The sequence below is a fragment of the Mugil cephalus genome, chromosome 14, assembly GCF_022458985.1.
Source record: "Mugil cephalus isolate CIBA_MC_2020 chromosome 14, CIBA_Mcephalus_1.1, whole genome shotgun sequence".
NCBI lineage: Eukaryota > Metazoa > Chordata > Actinopteri > Mugiliformes > Mugilidae > Mugil > Mugil cephalus.
This window is the reverse complement of record NC_061783.1, coordinates 1,055,259-1,083,221: the sequence shown is the minus strand read 5'-3', so window position 1 is coordinate 1,083,221 and position 27,963 is coordinate 1,055,259. Positions and strand designations below refer to the sequence as shown.

Genomic DNA, 27,963 nt, shown 5'->3' with positions numbered 1-27,963 from the left:
AGTACAGTGTACTGACGTGGTAATTATTTCAATTCCAATCTCAACATCAAGTGGAATGGATAGCATTTTCGGTTGTTAAGACTTCTCAGTCCAAAATGAATTATCTTGTTTCTTTTAAAGTGTGTTTAATTTAATTCGAAATACTTTAAAAATATGTGAATGTTGGGACGTATGGTTAGTGTGTGCGCACGTGTGTGTGTGTGTGCCAAGTTACAAGTGACTGAAGAAGTGTCTGACTGTGTGACGGGCAAGTTGAGGCAGAGGTGAAGGTGTGGCGGCAGTCTTGAGGAGGAGTCCTCTTCGTGCCATTCAGTGGTACACTTGGTGGAAGTTTCCTGGACGACTGTCTTCAATCCGTGAAGACTCTTCCCTTAATGTCAAAGGGCATGCCAGTGTTGTAGGAGGAGACTGACAGACGAACATAGGGATCTGGAGGAGGCAACAGCAGCAGGACCGTCGCAGGTTCAAACTCCGCTTTCTTTTGGAGACCTGAAAAGAGAATTTCTGGATCCGGAACTTTCAGTTCACTTTCAGATTTGCCCATGGGAAGTAAACGATACTAACGAGCTGCCATGAAGATACTCAATACTCAATAACTTGCGGACGAAGAGGTACAAACTTAATGAAGCATATTAAGCTGCGGCGCTGAAGTCTGAATATAAGCCTACTATTCCCAGAGCTGAGCAAAGGTCTGTGTGAGATGGATATAAAACGACACAATGATAGCATTAACCCGGCTAGATTGCTGTTTAATACGGTGATTACATGCAATATCCGATGTCAGTTATCTTGCAGTCAGCAAACCTAGTTCCTCCAAGAGAACTGACCAAATGTAGGTAGTGGGGGGAAAAAAGTTTAAATTACGCGGTTTGTCAGAATGTTAAGTTTATACTAGTAAATTTACAGCAAACAAATAGAACAGAGCGAAATAGGTGAACCTAATTTTGGACTAACTATGTTTTAACACTAACCCTTTGACTCGGAGTTTAAATTATTTATAACAAACGCTTACAAAAATTTGACTCTTTCATTTAAAAATAAATACACAGTCAAAAACTTTGCTGGACATTTGTCTTGACTTGTAAGCATAGTGAGGCCATGCTGTGAACATTGTGGGACAAAGTTAGTGTATAATAGGTTAAAATTATTTTTTACTGAAATAAAGTTGATTATTTATACAGAGGTTTCTAATTTTGGCTTAAAAGAGAATCACTGCTTATCAAGATTCATGTAGACAGAACAAAAACAACTGAGGTGTTTCTTGTGTTTGTGTATGCTCTTGGTCCAGCCCTAGTTGTCACTAGGGTGCCTTGAAATTGTGGAACTTCTTAAAGGTACCACTGTGTAACTTGTATCCGTGTGGATAAACACAGAAAGGTTAAATCAGTTTTATCAGCTTTCAGAAGGGGAACTGGTCCCAAGATGGGCTGCTGTTCAGTAGAAATGCAATGTGGAGCAATTCATTGTCTCAGTGACCCATTTTTCTGATTGTCCATTTTTATCGCCCGTGTCATTCCCAGTTTCCTCTGCTTCATTTCTCAGACTGCGATTCCCCGCAGCTCTGATCTCTTTATAAACCTATTCATCTTATCCGTCTCTTACTTTGTTGTGTGCTTCTTTACAGTGCTTCCTTCCCAGCCCACTTCTTATACTACGATCATGCGTAGATTCGGTTCTGAGGGATCTCTCCTGGAGATTGACTTCCTGCCGTGGAAGAGGGTGGCATTGAAAAAGCCAGATTATGGTGCGAACCAACTGTCTGGCATCTACACAATTCAATCAGTGGACGATGAACTGGATGGAATGGCTCCCCCCACCATCGTAGAGCCTGGAGCAAGTTCCGGCGAGACTGGGAGGAATGAGCTGACCAGGAAGCTCAGCGTCAGTGCAGAAAACATTACCGAACTGGGGAAACTAGACAAGAGCCACCTCGGAGTGTGTGACATCAGTGAAGGCTGCCGGGCTTACAGTGACAGCCAGCTGGCCCCCGTTGCCAAGGGCAGCACTGAGAGTGTGGAGAGAGATGACCTGTCTCCATCGTCTTCCTCCAATGCCTTTAAATCCCAGCACAGGATCCACAGACCCAAACTGTCAGCTGCTAAACTACACCTCAAGAGTCTGTTTGGACAGGTAGGTAAAGTTTAGACTTTAAAGAATCATATTGATTTATTAATAATTAAAACGATCCACATGATCCACTGAAACCCTTAACATTTTTTAGTTTTCCTTCAGTTGCAGTTAGGTCAGTGACTTAATAAATCCACATTACAGTTCTCAGGCTGCAGTGATAGTTAAAAGCAGACATGGTGTTTAAAAACTTTTGAGGAAACACTGAATCATTCAGCTTAAACAATAGCGGAGGTTTGAAGTCACCATTCTGTGCTGGAAATGACTACCTGCTGCTCAACACCGCTAAACCAGACAGAGTTGTGGACTGACAAGCAGCACTTTTCACATAACTTTTTAATCATTAGTAATTTGGTGTGTTACTGTTGTAAAATATTCTTTATGGTTTCTCAACGTGATGGAAAAAATAAAACACAGTGTCCTGCAAATGGCTGAATGGATGTAATCATACAGCTACAACAACCATACACATCAAAGACATTTGATATATCCCGGTCAGCTTATTTTATCCTAGTAATCTTCAGTAATGGAAATTTCTTAGATTTCAGATGAAGAGCTCTACTTTTTTCATCATTTTTTGTTTCAGAGTCCTCATTCCTCAAATTCGAACCTGTCCAATACTGAACAGAATGTCAGGTAAAACCCTGTTTCTTATGTGTTGTCACTTGTTGCTAATTAATAAATTCATGTTGTGTCATTTTTTTTCATCACACTGGCATTGAACAAACAGAATGTCTTTAAATTGAATCAGTTTGGAACAAAATGAGTCATGACTTAAATCTTACACTTATAAGACTCTTGTGCATACATGTCTTTTTGTGATGCAAGTTTTGATAACAGCAGTATCTTGGGATAACGTCTTTTCCTGGTATATCCTGTCCCTGTCTTGATTCTGGACTACAGTGCTACAGAGAGAAGATCTCGCCTCCTCTTCATGCGTCAGTGGAGCCAGGTGGGCCACAGTAAGAAGAGGAACATCAGTCTTGATGAGCTGAAAAAGTGGGCGAAGTCCTTGAATGACTTATTGGCTAGCCAAAGTAAGTGGAGTTTTAAACTCTGAGGCATTTGTTTGAAAGGGTAAAGAAATAAAAATGTTGTAAACTAAAATTTCGTATTTGCCATTTAAGTCAAAGTCATGGCATTACAGAGGCATGGAGCCCCCAGGCCTAGATGCTTCTCAACTGCACTTTTGCCATGAGACTGATGTAAAACGTCTCTCTCACTTTCACTGAGTGGTATCTGTGTCATCCTCAAGCTTGAATCCTCTACCAGAGGTCTGGGAATAGCTGTTCCTAGGACTGTGCTCTTCTAGTCTGAGGCTTCAGGAGTTGTTTGTGGGATCTGTTGGAGCCACTCTCCCAGTTTGGGCATCACTGCCCCGAGTGCTCCTACTACCACGGAGAGCATGCTCGCCTTAACCTTTCACATCCATTCCAGCTGCTCTATCAAACCATGGCACTTCTCAACCTTTTTGTGTTCATTATTTCTGGTGTTGGCATCAGCTTGTATTGGCACATCTAGCACTACCACCACTATGTCTGGTTGGTTAGCCAGGAGATGTTTGTCAGTCCGGAAACTTAAGTCCCACAGAACCTCTCCATGTACGCTGATTCGGCGAGCAACTTACACCCTGTTACTATGTGTTGGACAGTCTCAGGGGCATCAGCTCTGATACATCTTTACCTCTATGCACTAATTTAGCAACAATAAGTAACTGAGAGGGCTGGGACTATCCTGTCCGTTTTGACCGTTTCGATTTTGAAGGTTTTCTTGTCTCAGCATCGGTGCCATTATGGTACTGAGTATTGGTACTCATCCCTGTTCTTGTGCTGCCAGATTAGTGCCTCTGTACTGTCTGTCAGTCCAGCGTTTTCCAGCCACTGTCAGGTTTTCTTGATATCAGTCAACGCTCCAGGTTGCCTGCTCTTCTTCTTCTGCACTCTCATTGGCTTTGTGCTGCCTGAGACATGCTCTTAGCAGTTCATCATTTGGGGCCATTTTCTTGCTGTTTATAGCTGTGTATAACCCCAGCCTCTTGCGTGGTACTCTTGTGATAAGCTGGGGACCTGCCCAGGGTGTACCCGCCTCCTGCCCAGTAACAGCTGGAACAGGCTCCATCCCCTGCAACCGTCACGTACAAGCGGTTGTGGAAAATGAATTAATCGTCGTTCTTGATAATAAATGGATTGTATTGTACCAGTGAGTTCCTAGGTATATATAGTGAGACATAAATGTAGCAGAAAACAAGAAGAGAAGACCCTACAGTAATTCAGACTCACATTGAGTAATGCTTTACACCTTTACACAGAAGTGGTGCAGGTGCATTCAGCATCTTTGTGTGAAGTCTTAAGGATACATACAGTATAGGCTACAGTATTTAGCTTCTCAGGATACTTTTTAACTGATGTTAGAGCACTGTCTTCTTGTATCTTGTTTCACTGAGGCTCAGGCCTGAAATCTCCTACCTGACATTTAACTTCATCACCACTTCTGCCCTTCAGATTTTTTTTTGTGCAACAAAAAGTCAAATCTGTCTCAAGTTCCTCTTGCTTTTATTTGAACTCATGTTGCTGAAGCGATGTTGACATCTGAGCGCACGTCACAGCTCACTGTGTGCTGTGCCATAAAGCTAAGAGAGCAGCACTTGCCCTGACCCTGTTCCCTCTATGAATAGAACAGATCGTAAACACAAAGACGGTTATGATTCACTTCTGTAACAGAGTGTCTAAAAGTCTTTTCCTGCTTGTGGATGTTTAACCAGTCAGATATGAATAAGGATTTTCATTGCAGAAGTGTGTGGTTAGGAAACCTGTGGTTCTGCATAGCTAGATTGCTTAATGCCATCTCTGTTTCCTGGTAGTATTGTTTTTGTTAGCGTATTGTAGTGTCTAGCTGTATCTAATGACACACTCATGTTATCAACCCCTATCAACCCCCCAAAAAACAGGGCATTTCCTGATTTTGCCCTCTGATAACACAGACAGCCCAACAGGAGTTGTTAAATACCACAAATTGCTGACTTAAAGGATCCCACAGTCTGAGAAAGTGTTCAGGGTTTCTCTCAGTTCTGAAGAGTGTTACACCAGTGATTATGAGTATGAACTTTGAGGAAGTTCTAACGGGTATATTAAAGAATAATTATACATTGATCAAAAAAATTAAAGAAACTCTTGATCTGGTTAGTTAAGTAGCAAAGGGGGTTTGTTAATCAGTTGCATTTACAGAAATTAACAACTTCTCCACTAGAGGGGTAAAATTTAGACAATCCCTAAAACAAGAATGGTTTTACAGGTGGTTCTCTAGTAGGCCCTGTGCTCACTGCCCGGTTGCATGGAGCTCAATTGGCATTTGTGTCCTTCACACATGACAGCAGGTTCACCCTGAGCACATGTGACAGACGTAAAAAGGTCTGGAGAGGCCATGAAGAATGGTGTGCTGCCTGAACACATCATTTTTTTCACTTTGATTTTCAGGGTGTCTTTGAATTCAGCCCTCTGTAGGTTGATCATCTCCATTTCCACGAAACAATGTGGCATCATTTCCTTCCATCACCCAGTCATTATCATATATGTTTCTACATTAAAATCTAATGTTCTTTCATACAAAAGGCCAGTTTGCTGAATACTGCTTCAGAGTAGTACAATTCTGTTCAGATAATGTCTAGTGTTATCAAAAAGACAAATTGTCAAGAGACAGATAATGTGTCTAAACCACTTGTTGGAAGGGATACAAGGCTAAGGTGTTTAAAGCCAAAGTGAAATATTCAACTCTGGGAGTGTTTTGTGTAATAATCTTTGTAACTACTTAAAGACCAAACAAGACTGGATTTCTGACTTCTTGGACTTTATTCCATGGACTTCAACACAATTGCATGTTTATAAGAACACTTAAAGGCTGAACAAAATCCCGTCATCACACAAAGTTCTTTGGAACCTTGTCTAAACATGCTGAGTAACAGGGTTTCTGGTATAAACTAAACTTGTGCTGAACTGAAGCTTAACTTGTGATCTCTTGATATCTGTTTGGATATCCAAGAATACCGTTTTTAAATGTAGCTTCTTCTCATCTTGAATAGTTGGTTTCTGACAGTTGCAGAAATTTACAAAGTAGAAAGTTTGTTTGAGGAGGTTTCCAGAGCAGCATCATTAAATAGGAAGTCATACTTGTAGGAGTGTAAATCTTGGTATTTCCTACTTGTAACGCTGCTGGTCATAAACTCAACAAATTTCTAGTAGTTTTTAGTTAAGATATGCTGAAACTGGGTTGTAGGGGATGGATTTGTGTATTTATGCTGCTTATTTATGCGGTGCATTTTTATCATCATTCTGTGTTTGGGAACCCTACCTGCTGGGACTGTACAACACAGAGCTGGCCTCAGGACTGACCTCAGCACTGTGTGTTACTTGGCCTCCTTATCACTGCCATGGTAATTTGGAGTGTTGTCCTGTGCCGCTGACATGTGGGAACTGGTTCATGTTGTACACGCGGTGTCAGCAGTTTGAGGTTTACTTCTGTACAGTCAGTCGTGTCTGTTAAATCAAGCTAAAGGGAAGCCTGGAAACAAGACAGCTTGAGCACAGTGGACATGTGCTGAGATTTGTAAAAAATCAATGTGTGAATCCTTCTTAGCACTGAAGAATTGTTGTGTCAGTGCCGTGTCCCTGGGTATCCTCTCGTAACATGTGTAATGTGATGTTGAAATGTGACATAAGCCTCATTTACTTCTCCTCTCAGCTGGTGTTTCAGTGTTTGGAGCATTCCTACGCTCTGAGTTCAGCGAGGAGAACCTGCAGTTCTATCTGGCCTGTGAGCAGTACAGACATTCGTCCAACAACTTCAGCCTGCAGAGGAGGGCAAAAGACATCTGTGCCACCTACATCGAACCAGGCTCTCCCCGGGAGGTACACACCTTTTTTTTTTTCTTTTTTTTCCTTTTTTTACTAATGCAGTATATTATACTATTGCACTAAAAACTGCACTTTATGAACTTCATGAAACAAGCAATGTAACTGAAGTCCTGTTGTGTACTTTTTCCTCCCAGTGCATTGTCAACTGTTATTACTCATAGTATCCCTGTGTTTTTGGAAGCTTGTGTGGGTGGCTCAGGTCTGGCGTCACAGCATTCCATCAATAACAGCATTCATGCGGAGTGTTTTTTTTCCCCTCCCTGTAATGGAGCAAGGGATGTGTCACAGAATGTACAGAACATTCTCTTCCATATAACCTGTCTATTTTATATTAGAAATCATCTCCTTTCTTCCCCGTACCATAAAAAGTTACAGACAATTGCATGTAACAGAAAACATATAGCAGGATTAGGAAGATTGACCGGGTAGTGACTGCTGTAGGATAATGTTTACATTTCTTATTGCGTTATTTTCATGTACAATTTTGATAAAAAGTGTGGGTTTAGATTGATTGCATAGGCCAGGTCATCTAATGCATCTAATCTCATGAAAGCTTTATTGTCAGATTGTTGTAGTAGCCTTCCTGGTTAAGAACACACAACTTCACAGTTGGACCTACATGCACCGATCAGGCCTTACATTATGACTACCTTCCTAATACTGTGTTGGACCCCTTTTGCTGCCCAGACAGCCCGGTCCATTCATTCATGGAGTCCACTAGACCCCAGAAGGCGTGCTGTGGTATCTGGCTCCAAGATGTTGTGAGGTGGGGCCTCTGCATATCGGACTTGTTTGCCAAGCACATACCACAGATTCTCGATTGCACTGAGATTAGGCAAATTTGGTGGGCACAACAACATCTGAAACTCAGTGTTGTGCTCCTCATACCACCCCTGAACCAATTTTGCTTTTTGGAAGGGCGCATTATACTACTGAAAGAGAACACAGCCATCAGGGAACAGCATGAAAGAGTGAACATGATCTGCAACAATAACTGGAAGGTGGTACATGTCAAAGTAACATCGACATCTCAATGTCGCTCGTCTGTTGGCTCAGACCACACAGGCCTGTTGCTGGTTCCCCACTGTTCCTCCCTTGGATCACTTTTGATAGATACTGACCACTGGAAACCTGGAACACCTCGCAAGAGCTGCAGTATTGGAGATGCTCTGACCCGGTCGTCTAGCCCTCACAGTTTAGTCCTTGTTAAACATGCTCAAATCCTTATGCTTGCCCCTTTTTCCTGTTTCTAATACATCAACTTTGATAACAAAATGCTCACTTACTACATATTATATATCCTGCCAACTTATGGGTGCCGTGATGAAGAGATAACCAATGTTATTCTCATAATATGTAAGGAGTCATAATGTTATGCCTGGTTGGACAAATGAGCTTGATGTTGTTTGTTGATTTAAGCAGCTGTCTCTCAGTCTCAGGTGATGTTATTTTGTGATTTATGTGGCTGGTAGTTCTAATGAACTCCTGTCTGTAGCTGAGGTTACTCTTAGCCTTCCTTTCCTGGTGCAGTCTTCATAACTGACTGACTGACTATTCATGTGTTATGATGTACTGTTGTTTCCCTTTACTCGGTTGAGTGCATGTTGCTATGACTACAGTTCTTGAATAGGGATATTTGCTATGTCCCTGCACTACCTCAGCAGAACTGATGATTTTTCACTGTTGGCCTTAATTGTGATGTTTTTATTGTGCTGTCTTCACAATTCCATATGGATATTTGATAGTTTCAGGCATAACCATCAACTGACAGTGACCACACATAATTTTAATGTCACCTGACAGTGTATTGTGATAAAACATTTGACCACCTTATGGCCATCGTAAATTATACGTTACATGCAGGAAGTGACTATAGCACCAAACTCTGGGATTAAACAGAATTGAACACAGGTGAAAGTTGATTCTGTCCCCTCTTGATCTGGCAAATAGTTTTTCTTTTTCTCTACCCTTTGTTGAATTTTAAAACCAAATAGTTATATTTTTTTCAAGTAATGGTTAAGTTCACATGAAATGAGTTTTGAGTGTCTTGCCATCTTTATCTTGTCATAGGTGAACCTGGACAGTAAGACCAGAGACCTGACCATCCAGCTGCTGCAGGCTCCCTCTCGCACTTCTCTGTCCCATGCACAGAAACGCATCTACTCACTGCTGGACACCGACTGTTATCCCCGCTTCCTCCAGTCCAACATCTACCTCTCCTTACTTCGAGAGGCTGTCTAGAAGCCACACACCTGCACTCAGGAGGAGGAACATTGGCTCAGTGGTTTCCAGGACTTCCAGGATTATTTAAACATTGTGAATTGTAAAGTGAAATGTGTATTCAAAAGATAGAGCTGCTGTGTAGACAGTGTGTGTAAAACTATATCTCCAGCAAATGTCGGTGCCAGTTGGATACCATTTGTAGGAACATAAGGCACTAACAAAAATTGTGAAAATGCGCTATATTTAAGGCGGGGCATGAATTGAGCATAGAAATAGGTTAAGAAATACACCAACACTGCTTTAGCCAAATGATGTCATCTCAGTGAAGTTCACACCTGTACATATTATACATATGACCACTCAGTCAAAGCCAGCCATAAGCATAATAGTTCAAATACTGCCAGGAATCTTACTTTTTAACTTCACATGACCACCGTTTTATTAAAATATATCTTCTAAAAGATAAAGTAAAAAAGCTAATTTTGTCTTTTGGTTTTCGCAAAGTGATCTGATTAACAATGAAAAAAAAAATAAAGATTGGAAGTTTCATTATTTATTATGCATAATCATAAGATTGTTTTTAGCTTTTTACAGCTTACTTTTTAGCTTACTTACATTTATGCAATGTTTTCCCAAAAGCCTGTTACAAAAGGGATGATAGCATCAATGGGATAATCCAGAAAATCTGTGCAAACCCTCACCACACATTATTTGTGTTAAGAAATAACTGAAACTTGTATTGAATCTTTTCCTAAACTTATACAAGTTAAACATGGGATGTCATGTACTAAACATTGTGTATTGTTAGTCCATGTTTACAGTTAGGTTAACATTCACCCATCTTTATGTTCCGTTAACTACATCTGGCCTCAATTTCCATACTTAATGCTCAACTATGTAGGCCTTTGATAATATGACAATGCATACACAAGGCAGGTTTCTTTCCTTTACTTTCCATGAGCTGTGACACTGGGCAGTTCTTGTTTTAATCATTAAACCCTATTCTCCCCCTGGCCCAGAACACAGAGTTTCCTCTGCTGTCGTAAAAGGAAAAAGAAGTTCAGCAAGAACGAGCTCTTAGCTGAAAAGGTCAAAGTAGTCTGGTGTATGAGTTACATGGTGAAGGTGGAAGCAAGAATAAATTCCCACTGACGGATACAAATGACTTCATGCCTACAGGTCTTCAACAAAGAAACTGGACACATGCAATAGATTTACAAAATGTTTTTCTTAGTTTGCTCATCAAGTACCGTTTATTGAATACTGTCCTTTTAGAGAATAAAAACCTCAAATACTGAGTATTGTAAAGGAACAGAATGTGTTTGACAGGCAATGAAACCATTTGGAGACAAATAAATAAAATCCTGTTTTGTAGGTATTGTGTCCAGTGTTATTCAGTGGTCATGTGGATATGAAATCAGCATTACACATGGATAGGGTCTGGTACTATATGGCTGTGTTACACCAGACCTTTCTCATGGTGGCTACATATGCTGAAGAATAGTGAGGATGTTAAACGGCCAATTATTTGCTTTTTTTAAAAAATGAAAGAAATACACTATAAACCATCACGGTACACTGCAGCGATCTGAGCGCGACCCTGATGTTATGAAATATGACTTTTTCACGACCTTCCGTGAATGAAAACAGGAACTAAAGAGGCCTTGCCTTCCGCATTTTGTTAATATTTTTCCAGTATGGTTTCTCTAACGTTCTCATCTCTGAGAAAGCTACCAAATGCAGAAATTCACTGGACTACACAGAATGTGTATCAAAATCTGCTGGTTCAACTTGGATAAACTGCGAAAGAGTAAAACATTCATGGGTTTTGTTGAGGACATTTTGGACAACAAATGCATTGTTTTGATTGTTCTTGTCTGTTCCATTCAGTTCTATTCAATTGTATTTATATAGTGTCAATAACAATACAACTTGTCTCAAGACACTTTACAAAAGCTGACTTGAAACCTCTAGAGCAAACCTGAACGCAAGGAACTCCCTTTTAACAGGAAGAAACCTTGAGCATAGCCCAGCTTATATGGAGGGACACATCCAAGGCATCCTGCTTGTTAGCTTAAATAACTAAAACCAACTTAACTCAGTGCAGTGGTTATTAATGAAGTTATTGAAGCAATGGCTGAAATGTAGTTAAACAAGTTACTTAAACTAAATCTGTTGTTTAGACAAGTATCTTTTAATAGTTGGATGCCTGTTGTCTAATGGCTAGTTAAGTAACAAATTTTGCTCCCAACGTCATTTGGATTAACCAGATATGAGGAGGGGATTAACAGGTGAACATCTTGGAACCTGGCCAAGACAGGAAGTAAAATATCACACCAGTGAAGTGCTTTGGCACTGAAATTTGGTCTCAAATCATAACTATTTCTGCATGTTGTCAAGAATTCCCTGCATCACAGTTACTGAACAACTGTAGAGGTCACACAGAAGCTGTTTTGCATCAACATTTACATATATATTTTAATTTTAGTACAGCTGTGATCACAGAACTGGCCCCTGATCACCAGGGACGGGTGCTCTTGTATTCCTGTTTCTGCTTTACCCACTGGGCAGTGTAACAGTTCTGTCCAACAGTCCATGACCAGCCTTGACTGTTTCTGGCACTCCCCTTCTCCAATAGAGTTCTGTGGTTGCCTCCTGCTGGAAGCTGTGGATTGTCCAATGCGTCAATCTTCTCTTCAGCACCATGTGCTTCAGTATGTGTGTCCAGTTGCATGTTACTGCTGTCTGAGGAGCTCTGGTCATCCTTTTTGAATGAAGAGAGAGGTAGAAGGGAGGGCTGGGACCTGGGTGCAAGGGCACAATAGAGGGAAAACATGTTGCAAAAAACAGAGTTAAAAATATATTACATACACCCCCCCAGAAAAAGAACATCATACCAACAGTAAAACCTGGTGGTGGTAGTGTGATGGTCTGGGGCTGTTCTGCTGCTTCAGAACGTGGAAGACTTGCTGTGATAAATGGAACCATGAATTCTGTTCTCTACCAAAATGTCCAGCCATCTGTTCATGACTTCAGGCTGAAGAGAACTTGGGTTCTGCAGCAGAACAGTAATCCACACACCAGCAAGTCCAACTCTGAATGGCTGAAGAAAAACTAAATGAAGACTTTGGAGTGGCCTAGTCAAAGTCCTGACCTGAATCCTATTAAGAGCTGGGGCATGACTTGAATGGGCCTACAACCAATCAGTGTTATTGTTGTAAACTGGGCTGTCTTCCATAGAATTATATGAAATTAATTAATAACTTTTCCTGGTGTTCCACCACTGTGGTAATAATTCAGTTTAATCCAGTTGAAACCACATATAAGTATCGGTCTTGCAATAACAAAATATCATCAGTGTGAATATAAATGTGCTGTTAAGCGTCTTTAGTAACACACATGACAAAGAACATCTCCACTGCTTAGAAATGCTCCCTGCGGTCACAGCTGGCTAGAGGGGCGTGTGAATGTGTTCAAATGAGTCAACAGGCAGACTGAGTCATAGCAGGCAACACTCAGACAAATTTAACAAGTTCACATTTGTTTGGGTTAAAACAACCACTGTTGCTCTCGATGTGGTGACTGTGAGAATGTGATTATATAATCATACTTCTTACCAAGACAAAACAGACAATCATGGTGTGCCTTCACCAGCTTCTCACCCCCATTGTCACACATGGTTGAGGTACTAGTGGGGGAAACCCACTGACACCTCACATCCAACCAGATGCTGTGCCTCCTGTCTCCACTATGATACACATTACTGAAAAAAGCAACTGTCCGGTGTTCCCTTCTGTAGCAGTAATGCTCTTTGGTTGCTTGTTTGAAAAATAAGGGTCTTTTGGAGTCCACTCTAATATTTATACTCTGTATGGCTATACAGAACTATAATTCCAGTTTTAAGTGTTGGACCAAAAGACTGACATAGTCTTTTTCTGGTGTGGACAGTCCCTTGTTTGCATCATTTCATTGTTCAGATTTTATCATTTGTGCTCATCAAACTCATGGACAACAAACAGTGAAATGTGCTGGGTGCATTCGTATAAATACCTGTTTTGTGGTGTGTGAATACTGGCCAACCTGTGTGTGCCTGTGTATCCAAGTGCATGTGACTGATCCCCCACTGGTCTCACACCTGAGGAGGCACAAGATGCTAACACATGAGGAAGTAGAGCAGAACTACCTGGATGCACTACACCTGACACAGGTATCATTTACCCATATCCACTCAAGACAGCAAATTTGCAGTTTGCTCATAAATGACTTAATGGGTTTTGTGATGTGCGTTAAGAAAAAACAGTTAGTCCTTGGACAGTTTAATGAATGTGTTTAAAAAGCTACCCCATTCCCTTATATGAAAGACCCACATTTCTTCGTGCCGGAGGATGTTTTTAGCTCATTGTCATGAAAAACAAATAATGGTTCCTCTAAGCTCAACTGAGACCGGTAGTCACTTCTAAACACAAAAACAGCTGCTAGAAGCAAATTCCATATTTCCACTGGTCTAATCTTCATTGCTTGCTGTCCAAGCAGCTGCTGTCTTCTTGAGTCTCCCTCAGTAGGGAGGTTTCATTATATCAGTTTGAAAACGATATAGTATTCTACAAACATTGATGTGTAATATGTATTAATACATTGGCTGGACAGGGCTATTTGGTGTGTACCAACACCATCTCAGCACAACTGATGGTGTCAGACACAATAATATAGCAAGAAATTCCACTAGTTAACATGATTATAGAAAATAATTCCAGGTGATGAGATCACAAGGCTGTGGAAATATTAACAATATTTAGCAATCTGTAACTGAGGCAAAAAGTGGCATCTAATGTATCACATAAATCTTTACCTTTTCACACAACATAATTCTTCGTCATTATTTTGCAATGCCAAATAAATAAATTTGGATTTAGTGGATTTAGTGGTCAGAACTGCAGTTGTTCACTTGCAGTGTCTCTGTGTGTGAAATAAATTATCTAAAGTGAAAAGGTTGAATGTAATTGGTTTGCTGAACTATATATGCATTACTGTCTCACAGCTGTGCACCATGCAGCTGCTGCCATTTATCCAGGACACCAGTTTTAAATAGCCATCTGTTTATATAATAGAGCCAGTTAAATGACTGGGAGTGATAGAAATTAGCATGAAGTTTCATTTATATCGCTGTCAGTCTCTAGATCAAACATCGGTATACTCCAGATCCTCTCACTTTTATTTGGACCATTCAACCACATTTCAAAGTCATAAATGGTGAAAGGAACTGGATATCATATACTGTGCAGCCACGGTTCATAGGCTTTACCATGGGCTGTCATCTTATCATTGTAAGGGACTATCAGGTTTGAGTTAAAATGATTCTACCACCTGAACAGATGTCAGTCCATCCCAGTTTGGTATGGTTAGTATAACTGCCATGTATAAATCTAACAAATGTCTTTAAGCACCCTTAACATCTTCACAAAACCTTACCTGGCGAGTGTCTGTCCAGCAATCCAAGAGCTCTGTTGTCCATGTGTCGACTGTAAAGGTTGCCTCTGGCAGCTAGACCCTGTTGGCTATCAAAGAAATGGCAACAGCCAGCAAGCAGGGTGAGAAAAAAAAACAAAAAACAAAATGATACAGAGCAGGGTAAAAATAAAAAGGGTACATGGAAGATATCAAAGGACAGTTACGTAAATTAAATTAAAAAAAAAAAGAGGTCAAAATGATATAATTACACAACTTAAAATAGAACACATAAAGGTGCATAATGATATATGAATAAATCCAAACAAAAAAATAAGAACAGGAGTAAGACTGAAATAGAAGGTGCAGCTTTAACGTATATCCACCTGTTTATGTACTAAATACTTGTTTGCATGTATGATAAAAGGCAATGTCACATTTGCAGTTGTGTGTAAGATAGTTTTAATGGGTTCTAAAAAAGGCAAACAAATAAGACAGAGCCATCAGATTTCCCTAGGGATAATGACTAAAAGGCCTAAGGGAACATGTCATCCTCTCCTTGTTTGAACCAACTACTCTAATAACAGCACACTCTCCACAGAAACAGGCCATCTATAAAACTCAGACACCACAGCCATCCTTTAAAGGGAAGGGGAGGTTGTGCCAGTCAGAGGCCGGTCAATGGAAGTCGGGCTGAGATCTATTAAGGGAACTATTTATTAACAGACAATGATGACAGTAAAAAGAGGAGTTACACAGTTAACCAGTGGGGTAACAGAAGATAAAAGAACGAGAATGGGTTAAAGAAAAATGAAGGAGAAGGGAAAGAGAGAAAAAGAGACAGTGTTTAGAAAGCAGTGGTCAAGCAGAACAAATAAGTAGGGGAGAATGAAGCCTGTCTCTTAGTGCCGGGTACAGTAAGTAACTGATAAAAAGAATGTAGTATCCTTCTACCAAGCTCAGTAGAACTGGCACTAGCACAGTGAAAAGTATAATGAAAGCTTTTATGAACAATGCTCTCTTTCTACAACACCTAATTTAAAACAGTAATTACTAATATTATATATACCATTTCAAAATCAATAAAATCTCAGTAAATTATTTTGTGTCTTGATTAAGGAACTGTTGCCCATAACAGACATAACACACTTAAAGGCAAAAATAACAATCCTAAATGATAAGTTATATTCCCCATCCTTTATATTCTATAAACTAAATAAACACAATATGGTGGTTTTTTTTGTTTGTTTGTTTTTTTACTGATTTGAAGTACATAATGATATGTAAAATGAAAATGATGAATTAAATAAGAAGAATTTAATGTAACTGTAACACAGATACCAGAGTAACATCAATATCTGATTATTTCATAAAAATTTTAACAGGGTGCTACTGGATAAGGCTGCCAACCAAAATTTAGTTATAACTTGCAATGACATTGATATTCTTCGTCTTCTAATAGCACAAACAAGTCAGCTATAATTAAGAGTAAAAATTAGGTAAGCTAAAAACTCAGAGCCAGCATTTTACAACAGTTATACTGACCACACCTTCCCAGGGTACTAGAGCCAATTCTACTGGGTTGCTCTGCAGTATAAAACAGGAGATGTGTGTAGTTTTATTCCATGCTAACAAACTAAAAACTTCAAGTCTCCTCCTCCATCTGAATCAAATACTGACTTTCTACTCATTTTAGTCCAAACTGAGAGTAGTAAACATGGCGTAATTAGCCTCTATAAAAACCACAAACTAAATGATTCATTTAGAAAATGATGGAAATTACAGAGCTCCCGCCCTGATCCTCTAATGCCGATTACATCCATGGAAAATCGGTGAAGTCACAATCATCCTTTGCGTGCGTTTAGCCAGGGTAGATACTCCCATCCCCGTTCTGTCACCCTTACAGACACACAGCTACTTTATTACAATGTGCTATTATGTGCAGTAACACTATAAATTCACTGCACTTTATACTGCTTGCACTTTATTGTCTTTTTTAGTTTTTATTTGTTATTGTGTAGTAATTCTGTAGTACTGAGGTAAAGTAGTTCCCCTGCATACTATTGTAGACCAGCAAGATACCTGAAATGCCTGAAATCCACTAAATTTGCAGTAGTTTTAAGTTAACAGTTAAATGTCTGTGGGGCACATGGCCCTTAAAGTGGTAACATATGTTACTTCAGTGGTAACACAACAGTAAGTGTAATTCTGTCCACGGGCATGTTTTTCCTTGACTGGATTCAGTTCTTACCTGGCGCGCCTTGTTCTGCAGCGCCCGATGAGAGGTGACTGTGGACTCTGGTCCCTGTTGCCCCAAAGGGAAGAAGATGGGGCGATTTGAGGGGACACCCTGTTGGGGGAGGATCCGACGCTCAGGGAGTGGGAGTACTGGGAGGATACCGACCGCTGGGGTGAGTGAGGAGGAGCAAATGGCCAAGGAAGTGTCCTCTGCTCCTGACGTACCACTGGACATAAAATATTCGACATAATTATTTCATTTCTATGCAAAACTATTAGATTGATGCAAACAGCGCTAAACAGTGCAACGTAGGAGCACATGAAATCAGCTCTGTACAAGTTTATGGTTCATAATAATATGGTTGATATTTGCATCCGAGTGGTTTTTCATCTAAGAAATTTAAAATATTGTTTGGTGTCCCTCAGGGATCAATCCTGGAACATTTATTATTTTTTAATCTACATAAATGATTTGGCTATGTCATGTACTAACGTTCTCCCAGTATCGTTTGTGGACAACACAAACCTCATAGCTTCTCTTTAGGATTTCGACGCTCTAAATCGAATTGTTAATGATGAACTAGCTACTTTAGTGGAATGGTTTCAATTAGTCAAGCTAACCCTCAATGTGCAAAAAAGCAACTCCATGGAGTTTTTGTTCCCATTCATTAACTATTAAAACATTGTCTGGCCAGGGACCTACCCTACATACCTCAACAAATTATATATAATACAGACAGAAATATCTTAGATTAACATCCCACTCAAGCAGATGTACTCCGTCTGCGCCCCTCTTTAAAAAATATAAATAACTATCTATTGACAAAGTAAATGTATATCAGACATATTTATTAAAAAATAAGTTTTTATATAGGAAACAAGATCTTCCAGACACCCTTCAGAATTTATTTATCTCTACTTCAGATACACACAAAGTAACAACAGTTTAACATTACCTTCAGAGGTCCTAAGCTATGGAATGAATTAAATCCACCACTGAGATCTATGTCCTCTAATACTGCTTTTAAAAAACATCTGAAAAAATATCTATTATTTGAACCCTCACTCGCCCTTTTTTCCTTACTGCTGGTGATCTAAGTAACTTTATTTAGATCGCTTCTCTGTCTTTTGGAATCACATGTAGTTTTTTTTTAGCCTGCATGTAATATGTATTTTTGTATGGCTATGTGTGGAACTCTGTACAAGCCCGTTAAGGTGTCATTCTCACCTTGCACAGATCTGTAACATAATTGGTGCTAAACTAAAGGCATTTTGTTCTAGTAAGAACGGATAAAATTTATTTACTGGGTCGTTTGAACCTAGTGGTATGGTTGAATAAGTAGGCCTGGAAAGTTTTGAGCACAGCCATCATCTGTGACTTATTAAAGAGTATTTAAGCAATTTAGTAGTGCACTGCTATTAAGTTAGATGTGTTGCAAAAGACAAAATGTAAAAGGCTGAAAACTGAAGCAACAGTGACTGAAATAATGTCATGTTTAGTGCTCTGAATAAGGGAAAAACACTGCTTATCTACCATCGCTGTTTACCTCCTTCACACCTGTTAATGCTCACCCCGATAACATCATGCTGACCATATCTGGCTGTAAAAACGAGCCTAAATGTTTCTCATCATATCTAATACCTTATTTTGAGATTGACTGTTGTTTACTTAGATTTCAATATACCACTGTACTCCTAGAAATCTTCTGCAATACTTTTGCAATACAGGACTGGATGAATTATTTTATCTATATGATACAATAGAGGTCAGCCCATCGTAAATGTAATTCAATAGAATTCCCATCTCATGGTGAAAGGACAAATAAGAGTCATCTCATTAAATACAAACTTATGTGATCATAAATACTTATGATGTCATTAATCCTTACCAGTTAAAAGACCTGAAAACCAGGACACAATATCATACTTGTGATACACCTATGTCACTTTAAATCATAATTGATACTTAGAGAATTTACATGAGCAATATATAAGAAAAGAAAAACTGCAATAACTGAACAATCTTTTCCTCTTTTATTTTGTGTCTTCTTTTGATTATTTATGCAAGAATTTTAACGTTTTAACCTCTTTCCTAAAAATCTCCTTAAAATCTCAAATAGCAGCCATTCAGGGCCATCTGGTATTATATTAATATCGAGTACTTATAAAACAATAAATCACATGCATCCATTTGTGTGTGAAGATGGACTTTAAGCATCCCACTTATAAAGGCCAATAAAAAGTAAGAGCCCAATACAGAACCTTGTGTAGTTTATCCTGGACTATTAAAACTGAAATATTTCAAAACATTGGCTCAGATGGCAGATGGAAAATTACTACCTCACATTTGTCCAAAACACTGTAGAATTCAACAATCACAGATACTTGTTAAGCTGGTCAGCATTTTGAGATGTTTATGGGCCTACTGTATGCTTTGTAACATTGTTGATTCACAAAATCTGTCAAGAAAGACTTTCAGTCAAGGCAAAGGCGTTTTCTTTTTCTTATACGTCCTTTTAAACCCTGCAGTGAAGTTTTTAGTGACACTGTTAAGACCTCTCTCCAGTGTTTTAGACCCAGATTCAAGAACATCACTGGACATCTAATTGACTATTATTAGGAATTAAAATTATATTACCGACTATTTGGGTTTACTTAGACTCTTGTCCATTAAAAAAAGTATTATTTAATCAAGAAAAGCATCACCAGAGACACCAAATAACTAATTGCTGGTTATGTCTCTTTGTGTCTGAATACTTGACTGACTTCAACTAAACTGATCGCTCAAAGATTTTTCAGCAGATTTTGTTAACCATGAGCATCACCCTTCTCTTTACGCATCCGTTTAATGTCAAAGACAAGTGAAATGACTGTTTACCTTCTCTCTCCATCAAAGAGTATGGCTTGATCTCTCCGTCTGGCTTTCTTAGGGGAACTTTTCTCAACTGGGCCACTGTAGAGAAAGACACACTCAGAGCAGGGGCAAAAACAGAACATGACAACTCCCCCACCCCCCCAAAAAGCCCTACATTTTACAAACTACATTTGAGTAGTGTTTTCTCTGACGGTATTGTAACATTACCTAGGTTTCACAACCAGAAAGCTGATTGTATAAGCTCTAAGAGAGGATCCAACCTCAAGTAGAATTCCAGTAGTGGCATAATTTCTCCACTGTAAAACCATGAAACTAATATTGTCATCAAAACAGACCATTCCTCACACAATCTTCTAAAGACTGAATGGATTGCTATCTGATATGTAGCCATATAGAATCATTTACAGTCTATAGTCTATGTTTACAGTTGGCTTAAAAATAATTATGTCTAATAAATAACCCATTTGACAAAGGTAAGCGAAACTCTTGTTAAAATGAATGGTAGCCTCATTATGACACCAGTCATATTATATAACATTTACAACCAGTCCTTATACTCTATTCTTATCTTCCTCAAATAAGAACATATTAGCTTTTCCACCACCTGACACTACATTTGGGTACGTTGTTGAAGCAGACCACCAAGCTGTCACTACACCTACAGTACTAGGCTGTACAACAGACTCAACTATTTGTTGTGTCAGTGCATACCCTATTAACCCAACGTAATGCACACAGGCCAATTCAAAGACCAATAAAAACACCCAGTTATAGTATATTTGTATTATTGTAAACTAAAGTAGGTATAAATTATGTGTATTGATATTGTATGTTCATGCTGGTGTCAATACATCCAAACAAGCATGTTAAAAAATAACTGTAGCTTTCCACAACTTAACCTAACAGACTAAAAACTCATCACCAAAGGTTTTCTTTTTTTCTTTTAATAAAAACTCCATAATACAGCAGTATGCTTTGGGAACTGGATATATGGTGTATCATAAACAACCGGTAACTATTGTCATTTGCAGTTACAGTGTAGTACTAAGAAATTGGTCCTTGCTGAAGTAGTTTATATCTGAATACACATGAAGTACTAAAAACCCGGAATGTATTTCTCAGAAATACAGCGATTGTGTTGAGAAACAAGAAACCAGTGCGACAGCAGTCGACATGATATCAAGGCTCCAGTTATTGTTAATCAGCTGTTTCTTTCTTGTAAAATATGTTAAAATGCTAAAACAACCGTTATACATTTCCCATCCCTTGTTATAGTTTCTGCTAAAAAAGAAACACTCTTTTATTCTAGAACTTAGTAAGATACAACTTTGTGCTTGTGCAAATAGAACATTCTTTACTTCTTTCTGAAGGAATGGAACCTCTTCCTGATTTGCACTATAAATCATTTAAGACTGGTGGCATACCTACACTATATAAAGAGGCTACCAATCTTTTTAAACATTATTATATTGTTATATTACATTGTATTATATATATTATTACAATACATTATTAAAGTGTATTATTGGCACATTGTCACACAAAACACCATTGGTTTTAACAAACTGACAGACACTTCAGAGACACTGGAGACTTAGGAAGCAGGCAGGTAAATTCCGTCTAGTGACCTGTGGCGATTGGTCTACAGGTAGTGGCTCTTAGTGGATACTGGAGTTCTCTAATTTATGATGGTAGGTTCAATATATGACATGATATATGATGCATGACATATATTGTATCTACATAGGTAGCTAAGTACAAGCAATGGAAAAGAGGAACTGAAACTGGGTGAAAATGAAGAAAATATATAGTATAAGAGAGTAAGAGCTAATAATGGAACAAGATGCTGGGGGGGTATGAGAAAACAAAAGAGATTTCTTTCTTACAACAGGCCGTACATCCTCTGATCCGTCAGAGGAGAAGAAGGTGTGCCTGAGAGAGTTTGGTGAAACAAACAAATTTGGAACTGGGAAAGAAGCAAAACAGCACTCACTTGGCTCGAGTGCCTAATTTAAACTGTCTCTTGATCAAGAGTGATTTTTTTCTTACACATACACATGTAAGAAAAAATATCTTAACTGATTCCAAAAAGCAAAAAATTAACTTCAAAGCTGTAGCACACAATATGTTACATGACTGGACTTAATCTTGCCACAAAAACTATGTGGTTGTTCTAAGACCGTGCTGCCTTTCTTCCAAAACAAAGGTAAGTAGATTCAGCTTTGATATCGGAATACCAAGACTGCTAAGCAAACACCGGTTCAGCCGGTAAGGGCATCACGTTTGAGGCCGCCCACTTGGCCACACCTTAAAGCCTATGTTTCCACAGAGAAGAAAAACAATTACATAACCTCTTTCAGGAAAAAAAAAAACAAACAAAAAACTAATCAATGGGATCAGAGTGGTGAAAATGTTACCTGCTCTGTTGAGAAAGAAGCCTTCAAACACCACAAAGTTATTAACCTGCACAGAAGAACGAGAGAGAAAAGATCACTGAAACAGATACTGTCATGCTCCAATTGGATCCTACAGGTTGATCTCCCTGACGGGCCATCTCTAAGGATTTGAGTATGGAATTACACTCTCGATATTTAAAAGTTTGCTCAGGTGTCATAAATAAATGACTGACACTCTGCATCAACAGGGACAAAGAGGTGGTGATGAGGATCCTGCCTGGCTTAAAACTAGAACAGACACAGCAATCTGAAAACAGATCACCAGAAACATTTGTGTGGGCCTTGAGCTGAGGAGACACTGTATAGTTTTATGTGTCTGAATGCACAAGCCAAGAAATGGTGGGTGAGACCTTGCCCTTTCATCAAAAGCCCTGCCTAGTTTCAACAGCCAGTAGCAAACTAGATGAACAAGTTTACAACGTTCGCCTTATCTACCAAAGATTTCTATGAATATAAATTCCGCCTTGGACTATTTTTGACTTTTTATTTTTATGGCAGTCTGCCTAACTTGATGATGTCACTGCTGTTTCCTGTCATAAAATGATTTGTAGCAGTAATTATAGGGTTCCTGCATAATGATGTTACTGAGTAATGCTGGTGACTCAGAATTCTGTGTTGTGATCATTAATCTTGAAATTGATCATGAAACAGGAAAATGTGTTTCCACAGAAAATAGTAGAAAGGTGCTTAGACATAACTGAAATGAAAAGTCATTTTCACCATTACTGGTTTATTACAAGTGAAAGTGACTTGAGGCAATCATTGAGCCAATGACTGTGGGCCTAGTGTTGTCAGCTGAGAAAGAGCAATTGATGCCCATTCTATGGCAGAGAGTTTCTAAACTGGACCAAAATGCAAAATGCAGTTGAGAATGGACCATGAGTTGTTCATTGCATCGTTTAAGGACAGAGTTTCCTATGTCTAAGCATTGCCATTGTGACCAAATCTTCATATTTATATATAGCTATTTATATTATTATATATATTATATTATTATTATATATATTATATTATATTATTATATTTATATTTGTATATATTTATATTTATATTATTATACTTATATATAGCCAGGTTTGAAGCCCTTCTTGGAGACAAACTGTGTAATTGTATGCACTGTAAACTTCCATGGTCAGGAAGATAGGCAAACTTTCCCTGCCCACAAACTTGATATGTATGATATTAATTTTTGTGGACAATGTGGTGAACAATTTTAGGAAGTTTATATGTCTAATACACACTTCAAAATACATTTATCATTTTCCAAAATTAGCAGCTTTTGGACGACACGTTTTATATAAAAGCAGAGGCAGATTAACATTTGTCTCTGTGTAACAATGAAAAAGGAGCCTTAAAAATAGTCAAACTCAGAGAAATGAGGAGGAAGGAGTCAGGGTTTAAATATAACTATAATAAGTGGAGCAACCACATTAGAAGTCACATGAAAGAAAACCATATGTTATTTGGATTGATCCCTTGAGGAAGAGAGATCTAATTCTTAGAACTGGAAGGCAGACAGATTTAAAGGAGCAGTGTGTAGGGCTAGTGGCATCTTGAGGTGGCACTGCAGATTTCAAAGAAGTGATTACAACTCCGCCCCCCTCCCTTTCCAAGTTTGTAGAGTCACAATAATGTGCCATAATGCCATTTCTGCCAGTAGGTCGCTGTAAATCATACACACCTATCCTTTAAGTGTGTGTGTTGTGTCAAATAGGGCACACTTTTCACATATAGCAAAGTATATCGTACCTGAGGAACACTCTGTGTCAGGCAGTAATGCTTTGCCAGGAAAGACAAGAATTTGGGTGAGGGCCTGTCATAAGCCATCAGCACAGGCTCTACATTCTTGTGCTACAACAGAAAAAAAGAGCAGTTAGTGGCAATTACAACACATTGACATGAGGGAGTCTTCTGTATTAATTGTAATCTGTAGTTTTTGTTTTTCTCAATATAAAACAACGTGGCCAACTTACTTTTATTCTCTGCACTGAAGTACATTATGTGAGTGACTTAGAGCACAAACCTCTAACCAAGATGAGCAGGTCACATGCATTTCTAAACAGTTTGCCTCAATTGTAGCAACAGAGGTACACACATGGTTCCCTGGGTGTGTTCAGTGTTCATTCAACACCCTGGCTGCTTGTACAGTCAGAACCCATTCCACGGATGTTTGTTACTTCCTGCATTCAACTGAATAACTGCAAAAAAAGATTCTGCTACCACTATTTGAAATTTAGTTTTTATGGCAAATGTTACAATTAGGTATGGTTATGGTTATGGTTAGGGACTTGTGTGTTTTGAGACTTAAGTGTTTTTTTAAGTGCAATGCATATTTCCACAAGTGAGGCTGATAGAGAAGGCTCCATTCAATATCTTTTCAGCAAGTCATGTCGACACAACATGCTGTATACAAACGTTAGTTTGAAGCATACTGGGACCATTCTGCTGAAATATCTACATTGATTTCAAATTCTCAAATTTTACAATCAGTATAAGCCTCAAAATCAAAACATCGGTCAGAATATAACTGAGCATACAAAAACTTTCACATTATATTTTGTATTAGTTTTCTTTTGGAGCACTAACAGGCTAACGGTACAGCCACAGGATTCTTTATGTTTTTGTTTCATCACGATTGTTTATCAATACATGATCTGTGTGCTTGATGTGAATGGCCTGGAGGGGTGACCATAATAACTTCCCACCACTACACAGAGTCTGGTTTGTAGTAATTTGAGGTGAATGCTTCACCTTCAGCATGAAATCAAACAGCTCCAGCCCATAGCCATGTCGCTGCAAGTTCTCTGCTATGTAGAAATCCAAAACACACAGCGGCTCTGTCTCTATGTGCACACCCTGTTGGTCCTGGGGAGGTAAAACAAAAAGCATACCTAAACAGCTAAAGCAGGAATTTACATCAGGTTAAATTCTGTGAATGATTTGGAATTGCAGATTATCTAAAAAGACAGAAATTAGAAGATAAAATAGGTGACTCACAAGTAGAAATAACTTCTTGTAGCCGACCTTTAGAAATCCCACAATCACACCGCGACCTCTGTGTGTAGGAGAAAAAAGGAGCATTAATTCTGTGGATTCTCAGTCAACCAAGTCATCATATATCCAAAACCGCTGAAAGAAGGGCAACTTTTTAGATAAAGAAGAAGTAGGTTTGGTTTGGATGGAGAGGGGTGAAGAGTGGAGTCGAAAGACTAATGACAAGCATCAGCATCGTCTTCTCTTTTGGGTGACTTGAGGTAGACTGCTGCCATAACCATTAGACACAGTGTTTCAGTACTACAATACATGCTTTGTGATTTTAGTATGACGCAGTGCTGATGAGTTGAGCAGGTCCAGGTGAAAATGACGAGTTTAATCCATCCAGAAAGAGACGGTGGAAAGCGAATCTGTGTGTGTTTGTGTGTGCATTTGTGTGCCTGCGAGATGTACCCATTGCGCTCTCCATCCTTCAGCAAGAACAGCTGATGTCTCTGGGACTGTAGCTTGGACGCACTTGTTATAGGTGCTGTAAGCTGCTGCGCCTAAGGAAAGAAAGACCGAGCATTGTTACAGAACAAAGGGCCGGGTGTCATTTAGAAATGTCATGAACTCCACACATCAGCAATCTTTTTTCAGGGTGTGGGTAGAGCATTTCAATTTCATCCCGGACCTCATCTGACATGAGTTGGCATGGCAATAATGGCCACACACTATGGTGAAAGCTAGCTAGCTAGTCATGATATCTTCCACTTCTTTCTTCCTCTTTATGGCAGGTGATGACCAGAGATAAGATGCTTTACCACCACCTACTGTGATGAAACATGGCCATTAACAAATAGAAATGGTTTAATAGGCAAGGTTGATTTCGTTATATTTAATTATTGTAATTTGGTGCAATAAATATCATAATTTGTGGTAAAGACAATCCCATGTAAAAGGCAAAAATGCCATGTAAAAATGCCTAACTTTATAACAGAAATAACCATTTTTATTTCCTTGAGACTATCTGATAAAAAGTCCATTCATGAGCTATAGCCTTGATAAAAGAGGCACAACTTTACAGTAGTAATGGGAACTAAAACTGAAACAGCATGTCAAGTATTTTAATTTTCTAGACATGAACATGTCTTTGGATTCTGTACAACAAAAAACTACAGAATCTATAGTTCTTGCAAGTTAATTATGAAAATGTATATTAGCTATTACTTAAAGTTGCAGTTTCATTCTCTAAAAACAAACAACAAAGAAGTTCAGTAGACATTTACTGCATATTAACGTCTGATGATTCATTATTTTATTACTGTTATTATCTATAGTATCAGTCTTATTATAAAATAAAAACTGCAACATAATATCAGGCATAAACAAACCTTTGCTGAGGCTCTCCCAAGTTCATCAATTAGTGTGGCTATGTGGGCTTGAAGATCTGGCCTACAGAGACAAACACAACAGAGAACAACAGGATAAAGAAGAGGCAAATATGTGGTTGTGAAACAGAATGGAGAAGCCACATCAGGACTACATCAGGACTCCAGGAAAAATCCATAGGTGTTGTAATGTAATTGATGCCTCAGCATGGTTTCCTGCCATCCAATTAATGCAGGGATGTCAAACTCATTTTAGTTCAGGGACCACGTTCAGCCCAATTTGTTCTCAAGTGGGCTGGACCAGTAACATAACAGAATAACAACCTATGAGTAATGACAACTCCAGATTTTTCCATTTACTTAAGTGCAAAGAAGAACAAGTAAATGTTTACATTTAATATGCTATTCTTTAAAACAAATTAGTCTTAAGAAAATGAAGTGCAGTTTTGGCACATTGTTGTCTGCTGTTTAGTCCTGGGTCTCAGTGTTGTGTTCTGTCCACTTCTTTTGGTAAAACTGAGGACACATTAGGAACAGCAGTTATTGTTGGTGATAAATGCTGTCTTCTATGTAATTTTTGCAAATTCAAGCTGCAGGGCAGATTAGACCCTCTGGAGAGACGCTTTGGATTGACACCTGTGAATTAATGGATGCCTTACCAGCCTCCCAGTGAAGTTATGACACTCACCCAGAAATCCTTCTCTCATATTTATTCTTATTAATTTTACAAGGACAATGCCAAAAGACACACAAATGAACTGATTTCTTGAAGGAATTTAGAGCTGCATTCTCTACAGGTGCCCAGGAAAGGTATTTTATGGTGTAAAATAAAATGTAGCTGGCTAACAACACAGAGAAAAGGACAAAATGATCTTTCAACTTACCTTCCTACAGATTTTTGGCCTGCAACAAGGGTCTGGTCCAAAATGGAGACCCTCTCGGGAAACAACCGGTTAATATCAAAAGGAAACTCCATAGTACAAATGAGCTCCACAGCTGTAGTGGCCAGAGGAGAAAGAGCAGCCAATCCCAGTAGCAGAGCCTAATCAGGGGCTTAGATAGCTAACGGTAGCTAAGCTAATGGTGCACTCTGCTATCTCACTCAGATGATTCGTACGTGCAAAAGCAACAATTAGCTAACTGATAGCAGCCCGGAGACAAATGCACTTCATTGCATTAACAGGATTTGAGTGACAGTAAACAGTGCTCTATGTGAGTTGCAAGAACAGCTATCTACTGTCTACATTGTCACTGCAGCTCCTTTGTGTCTCTATGGTTGTTGTGAATCAGTCGTCACTCCCCGGCAACGAAAACCGTAATGTGCCTAA

General features: G+C 39.0%; 2 protein-coding genes across 6 annotated transcripts; one reads left to right on the top strand and one right to left on the bottom strand.

The window, feature by feature from the left end:
* Positions 1-11: 11 nt before the first annotated feature.
* Positions 12-10,631, top strand: si:ch211-152p11.4 (regulator of G-protein signaling 8). 2 transcript variants are annotated; one of them, XM_047604778.1, is made up of 6 exons: positions 12-611; positions 1,625-2,130; positions 2,714-2,763; positions 3,031-3,164; positions 6,862-7,028; positions 9,105-10,631. In XM_047604778.1, exons 2-6 carry the CDS (start codon positions 1,660-1,662, stop codon positions 9,273-9,275), a joined length of 993 nt encoding a protein of 330 aa, XP_047460734.1. In that variant the 5' UTR covers positions 12-611; positions 1,625-1,659; the 3' UTR covers positions 9,276-10,631. The 2 variants fall into 2 exon arrangements, with proteins under 2 accessions (XP_047460734.1, XP_047460733.1); XM_047604777.1 differs by having other exon boundaries at positions 12-689.
* Positions 10,488-27,942, bottom strand: atat1 (alpha tubulin acetyltransferase 1). Of its 4 annotated transcripts, XM_047604772.1 has the most exons (13): positions 27,520-27,942; positions 26,639-26,699; positions 25,719-25,810; positions 25,269-25,326; positions 25,023-25,136; positions 24,021-24,122; positions 22,233-22,278; positions 21,702-21,747; positions 19,819-19,893; positions 16,954-17,167; positions 14,727-14,812; positions 13,308-13,392; positions 11,872-12,061 (listed from the first exon to the last, which is right to left on the bottom strand). In XM_047604772.1, the coding sequence occupies exons 1-13, from the start codon at positions 27,609-27,611 to the stop codon at positions 12,017-12,019; spliced, it is 1,116 nt and encodes a 371-aa protein (XP_047460728.1). In that variant the 5' UTR covers positions 27,612-27,942; the 3' UTR covers positions 11,872-12,016. The 4 variants fall into 4 exon arrangements, with proteins under 4 accessions (XP_047460726.1, XP_047460725.1, XP_047460727.1 ...); XM_047604770.1 differs by lacking the exon at positions 13,308-13,392 and having other exon boundaries at positions 10,488-12,061; XM_047604769.1 differs by lacking the exon at positions 21,702-21,747 and having other exon boundaries at positions 10,488-12,061; positions 27,520-27,941.
* Positions 27,943-27,963: the final 21 nt, after the last annotated feature.